At 46.9% G+C, this 6,793-nt stretch overlaps 1 protein-coding gene across 1 annotated transcript; it reads left to right on the forward strand.

The window, feature by feature from the left end:
- Positions 1-5,865: 5,865 nt before the first annotated feature.
- On the forward strand, positions 5,866-6,793 carry LOC123170026 (protein DMP3). Its single transcript, XM_044587872.1, has one exon. It carries the CDS (start codon positions 5,883-5,885, stop codon positions 6,582-6,584), a length of 702 nt encoding a protein of 233 aa, XP_044443807.1. The 5' UTR covers positions 5,866-5,882; the 3' UTR covers positions 6,585-6,793.

Genomic DNA, 6,793 nt, shown 5'->3' on the forward strand with positions numbered 1-6,793 from the left:
GTTGAAGAAAGGACCTAGACAAGGATTTCTTCGGCATTGGTCGAACTCTCATGTCGTTATCATATGCCTCCCCGTATATATTCTAGAGATTTGATGATGACTTGTTCATATATAGATTGGTTTTGTCCCGACTACGACACTACGTAAGGTTGGAACTAGACCTCAAAAAGGACTGTGGCTGCTACACCACACTCGATTGTATTGTACTCGGAATCGGAAGTTTGGTTGGACAAGGAACGATTCGTGATTTCTGGGCTTCGATCTGCTGGGCGTACGCCGGACTCTATGTCTACCCATCCGACTCCTTGTCGAGGTCTAATAATTCTGCGCGATATATAGTCAGCATAAAAACAATCTGAGAAGAACGTCATCAACACGTAGGATACATGCATGGTTGTTACCATCGCACATCGCCAACGCGAAGATGCTGCCGTCGTCGTTACCAGCCGACGTGATCTTCGAGATACTCTCAAGGGTACCGGTGAAGTCGGCCTGTAGATTCCGATGCGTGTCCAGGAGCTGGCACGCTCTCATCTCCGGCCGGGCGTTCATCGCCGCGCACGGAGCCCGCGCGAAGCCGCTACTCCTGTTTCTCGACAACTCCTCCTGGAAAACCCGCAGCCAGCTCGTGGACATGGACGGCAACCTCATAAGAACGATCAAGAGGGCAAGTCATATGAATTGGACCTACCGCCTCGACGGTCCCATTTGCCTCACGGAAGATTATCGCATCACTGCGGGCGACCGCAAGTTCATAGTCAACGTGATCGATCTCGCCACTGGGAATGTGATCTGGAGGACCTCTGAAGAGTTGAACCCTTATTGGATTAGCAATGTCAACGTCGGTTGTGCCGTCCCATCTGGCACGTACAAGTTAGTCTGCCTCAGCAACACGGGTGCTGAAGAGCCTTGCATGGTTCTCACATTAGAAGACGACCCCGTGTGGAGGCAGGTGCAGTCTCCTTCAGAACTAGTGCCTGCCATCTTTAAACCCCACTCCGCTATCACTGTCAATGGAGTCATTCACTTCCTTTACACGTCCCACGTGGACAAGGAATATCACCATGTAGTCCGGTTTGATCTTGAAAGTGAGGAATGGAGTCCGTCAATCGAGGTCCCACTGAGATCCGGTGACAAACTAGAGGGGAAGACACAAACAAAATGTATTCTCAAGTTCAATAACGCCCTATGCATCGTTCAACTGAGCTCAGTCAATGTATGGCTCATATGGCTCCTTAATGATCCCGCAAAAGGTACCTGGGTTAACACGTACACCATACCAATGACTTCACCTGTTCATTCGGTGATGCCGTTGATGATGATGGATGATGGTCGAAAGTTGCTCTTCTATGTGTACAACTATAATATTGTCAGTTTCCTAACAGCGGCAACTTCGACACTACAAGTCTACGATCAACTCACCGGGAAATGCACACTCCACCACAAGTTTGCGAGCAACCATTTGGGCCATGCTTTTCCTTACGACTTGCAATTGGAACATTTTGTCTCCCCTAAGATCTCCTTGATGGCCACGCCAAGTGATTTGTCTCGCCCAAGATTTCGCCAGTGGCTACGCCGACTGAATTCTATTTTTGTCTTTGGTAAGTGATTCTTGGCTAAGTAAAGAATGATTCTGATATGGCGTTGAATGGAAACTTGTGTGACCTACCTTGTCTTTAACTTCTGCTTCATCAGAGGTTCGAGAGAACGTGAAGATGGAAAGAGCGGAGAGAGAAAATCATTTCAGAAATTTTGTTCTAATAACTGTGGAATCTGCTAGGAAAATTTAAAGAAAAATTGAAGAACTTGAAAAGACCAAGACGATCTTCCTTTTCAAAATAAACTTTGAAGAACTTGACGTAACTGTCTATTTTTATCAGTTACATAGCTCAAGTTTCCTTTGTTCAGTCAGGTGGACTATCTTGTTTAATCAATAAAGCCAACAAATATCAAGTGTTCAAGTCACTCCACATGAAAAATAACCACTTATCGAACTACACAGTGGAATCTGTTAGGAAAAAATCAACAAATTTTGATTAAGTCTAAATTTCAAGAAAATTCGTTCAGAGAGAGAGAGATTTCGAACCCAAAATGATTACCTAAATTGTAAAAAGTGTGTGCGCACTAATTAGAGAAACAAACGGCCGGTTCTTAAATACGCATGCATGCAAGCCTGTTGACTAAATTTTGTTTTTATTCATGACATGGCACGTATTAATAGGACGGTCACGTTGGCAAGACACCGCATTTATTTCTTGTCCGATGGATGCACATGTGTATTCATTCGGATTTTTAAAATTTTAAAATCATATCTTTCAAACCATTTGTCCGAATTCAGATCTGTTTTACCGTTGGAATCCTCGCAGCGAGATTTCTAAACTAAATCCCGCATGAGTATGTTTCAACGAATGTTCCTTGATGCCACCTTTGGTGCTACATTGTGCAACTCTATTACTCTATAGTGCAACTTTAGTACTGCATGGTGCCACTTTTTTCAAAACCAAGTTTGAAGTTGCATGAGCCAACTTCTTATGGGATGTGAACCTAGCAACCATGACAACCAATTTTTTGTGATGTGCAATTAGTCTACTACCCCGACCAATTACCTACTAGTCGATGTGCAACCCTTCCTCCCCTCTACTCGTGGATGATGTAGTATTCCACTGCTGGCACACAATGCCCGACCTACCCTATCAACTATATGTGCAACTTACTTAGTATGTTGTTCCACTATCTTCCTAGTAGTTGATGTGCAACTCATTCCCCTCGCTACTTGTGGTCGTGGATATGTAGTTTCAGTTGGCGTGCGTAAGAAGCGAAGTTGCACATGTATGCTAGGCACTTGGCCAGGGAAACAGGTGAAGTTGCACATCACACTGGCAGGGATTTGTTGGATGGTGAAAAAACTACACATCCATGAGACCATGAGGGTAGAAAAATTTCCCTATAGGTGAGACCCTAAAGTTGCACATCTCACTAGCTAGTTGTGGTGGGGTAGACGGGGTGTTTGAAAACTACACACCCATGGGGTATGGGGAAAAGTTGCACATCGACTATTAGGCAGTTGGCCGGCGCAGTATTCGAAGTTGCACATCCACTGTTAGGCAGTTGGTCGAGGCAGCAAACAGTGAAAACTGCACTTCCAATTGGAGGGGGAAAATTACACATAGACTATTAGCAATTAGTCGGACGGTAGATGAATTTGCACATCTCAATTGATAGTGGGTAGTTCAGATACTTTGGGACGAGGTGCCATAGTGAAAACTACCCGGCCATGGGTAGAGAGAAAGTTGCACATCAACAACTAGATAGTTACCCAAAACAGGAATAAAATTGCATAAAAGAAGTTTGTCAAAACATACCCATGCGGGATTTAGTTTTGAAGAGCACATCACGAGGATCCCATCGGTGAAAGCGGATCTTAATTCCGATGTTTGGTTCAAAAAATATGACATTTTTAATTTTTTGAAATTTGAATTAAATGCATTCATGCATGGACACGGTGCATGGTCTTTGGCCTTTTCATGCTAGGAGAAATAATATTTCCTAATATGTTTGATTGAGAAAAAATATACTTTAAATAGGAAGGCTGCCATGGAGTGCTACCGAGCCAACGGCCACTCGGTAGACACGTGCAAAGGACCAAGGTAAAAAAAATACTATGATGATTAATATAAGAACAAAATAATCAGTCTATAGTTAAACTAACTAAAGACTCATCAAAATAATTATATTGACTCTTTTTTATTGACGAGTTTTCACAAAAATTCATATAGAAGAGGTTTTTAGTGAGACAAATAATGTGCATGCCGTATAAAGTAGCTGGTGTATGGATAATAGAATAGTTCATGATTTTGCTTAGTGAGGGAAATATAGTAAAATATAATAGTTTGGAACTTTGATAAATTGAATAGAATCGGTATGGTTTGAATCACCGGATGTTCGAAACAACTCATGGAGCATATGATCCCAGAGCATACAAGGTGGTCCGTTTGAAAACGATCATCATGTTCGGCACAAGCTTCGGCACATTTTCGTCGGCCTTCTGTTGCTCCAATGTTGCCATCTTAAGATATTTATTCTCCGGCCATGTTTTGTATTCAAAACAACAACCTACATTTTTTCTCCGGTCACCTTCTGTATCCACTGTTGCCTTAAAATTGAAAGACCCCCCCCCCCCCCCCCCTGGTCGACCAATTGATCCCTTCATGCCCTTATCATCATTGTGAAGGAATCATGCTGGTAATCTTGGCAATGTCCAGAAGCCAACCTCCGCCATGGATGGCCGCTAGTGGCAATGATGTCACTTGGGCGTCAACACCGCCCTGCTGATATCGGCTACCCCGTGCAAGCCAACTGCCAATGCATCGGGGGGAAGCATGGACGGTGTTGAGGAAGTGCAGAGGCATGGGCCACCATCCATGATGCCAACACGCCCGCGAACCCCAGTTCTTGTGGCACTGTAGCCAAGCGGTCTACATGGGGGTAGGGGATAGATTTGCCACTAGGGGTCGCATCGCACTGCGGTGATGTAGGAAGGGAGGCATGTTGCTGCATGGAAAATATTGAGGAAGGGAGGAGGAGGCTCTGCGTAGGGGAGAGGGTGGGTTCAGATCGGATCGACTTTGTTTGGTTGATAGAAATAGATCAGTTAGTTGTGCTGTGGTGCACCTGCCATCTTTCCACCAGAGTAGCGTCCCTCTAGAACATCCAGCCTCCTGGGGGAGATGACGCACTTGTTGAGATTTGACGGCCAAGAACGTCTAGATTGTGAAATCTGATTACCGAAAACGCGCAGGATGGGAGAGGGTTGGAAAGAGTGCTGGTGGCGAGGAAGTCACGTGGTCATCACCACCGTCTCGTCGATATCGGCTGTGCCATGCAAGCCCACTGCCAACACAACGAGGAAGGAATGCCCGGTGTTGGGGAAGTGCGGAGGCGTGGGCCACCGTCCATGATGCTAGTGCACCTGCAGACGCTAGTTTTGGTGGCGCCATTCAGCTAGTCGACATGGGGCAGGGGGTAGGGAACAAAACGGCCGTTACAAGTTGCATTGGACTGCGGGAATGTAGGAAGAGCGGCATGTCGCTAGATGGTAAGATGAGAGATCGGGGAGGGAAGCAGGAGGCGATGCGAGTGGGAAAGGGAGGAACCAGATTGGATCGACTTTATTTGATTGACTGAAATAGATAATTTAGTTGGGCCTTCGTGCACACGCCCAATCAACCGGCACATGCCATTTTATCCTCCGTGGCAGTGCCCCTCTAGGACATCCGGCCCACTTTGGGGTGGGGGGGGGGGGGGGGGGGGGGGGGAGGTGCTCCTCGAGCTAAGACAGCCAAGAACATCCAGATCGCAAAATCCGATGGCCGAAAACGCAGGGAGTCGCGAGAGAGCAGGAAAATGAATCGGTTTTACTGTCCTAGATGTACAGTTTCAGTGCACCGTTCTCCGCATTGAGACTAGAGTGAAGGGCAAGTTCATAGGTCTCTACGTGGAAACAACCATGTCACGATCTTGAGGATAACTAGTTCCATTTCCTCACTTTCGTGGAAGTAGACTGCGTAGCACGGACGACCTTTTGTTGCCATTGGTGTAAGTTAACCAAAGAAAATCGAGAGAGTTCCAAGTACGTGGGATGCAAACGTAGACAATTCAATGCACGTAGAAACGAGTGGCCACGCCTAGAAAAGTTCAAGTCAACATGTGCACAGCTAGCCTTCAGCCACACCATGTAGAAAAATCAACCCTTTCAAAAAAAGAAGTAGAAAAATCAACACGGCCAAGGTGGAATCATTCGTAGAGGATTCGCCTATATAACACACTGACGATGCGTTGCCACACGAATGGAACAGCTTAGGATATTCCTAGTCGAGCGCACAATGGCGTCTCCCCCATCTTCCACCGTGATCCAGATGCCTCCAACACCACACAACAACGGCGAACCGACGCTGGCCCCGGCCACGCCAAAGGACGCCGGTGACGTGCCGACCACGGCGCCCGCAGCAGCTGCCGGACCAGCACCCACGGCGACGGACAAGGTGATGTCGAGTGCGGCGAACCTCGCGCAGCTCCTGCCGACGGGCACAGTGCTGGCGTACCAGGCGCTGTCCCCGTCTTTCACCAACCACGGCAAGTGCTTCTCCTCCAACCAGTGGCTCACCGCAGCGCTGGTCATCGTCCTCGCCGTCCTGTGCGTCCTCTTCTCCTTTACCGACAGCGTCCTCGGCCGCGACAAAAAGCTCTACTATGGCATCGCCACGCTGCGAGGTTTCAACGTCTTCAACTTCTCGGACGAAGAGGAGAAGCTGCAATGGACTCCCGCCGAGTTCCGGAGGCTCCGCATCCGGCCGCTGGACTTCGTGCGCGCCGTCTTCACGGCCCTGGTGTTCCTCACCGTGGCCTTCAGCGACGTGGGGCTGCAGAACTGCTTCTTCCCCAACACTGGCATGAACACCCAGGAGCTTTTCAAGAACCTGCCTCTGGGCATCGCGTTTCTGTCCAGTTTTGTGTTCATGATCTTCCCCACAAAACGGAAGGGCATCGGCTACAGCGACACCACTCCTCGACAAAAGCTCACTTGATGTTAATATCAGTTGTTTCTGAACAGTTAGATAGATTAAGAGTATACCGTAAATCGACGTATATAGTTACTGTAACTTTGTTGTTTAGATCACTTGTTTTTTAAGTTAAAATGTAGTGTAATCAGGGTATAGGAGTAGTATGACTTATTACATTTTTTGGGGAAATACTTGTGTATTGTTTAATTTATTCATGCAAAATTTAATGAAAC

The sequence above is a fragment of the Triticum aestivum genome, chromosome 7D (assembly GCF_018294505.1).
Source record: "Triticum aestivum cultivar Chinese Spring chromosome 7D, IWGSC CS RefSeq v2.1, whole genome shotgun sequence".
NCBI classification, from domain to species: Eukaryota; Viridiplantae; Streptophyta; class Magnoliopsida; order Poales; family Poaceae; genus Triticum; species Triticum aestivum.

Coding starts and splice junctions, on each gene's coding strand:
- LOC123170026 (XM_044587872.1), top strand. CDS start 5,883: ATGGCGTCTCCCCCATCTTCCACCGTGATCCAGATGCCTCCAACACCA.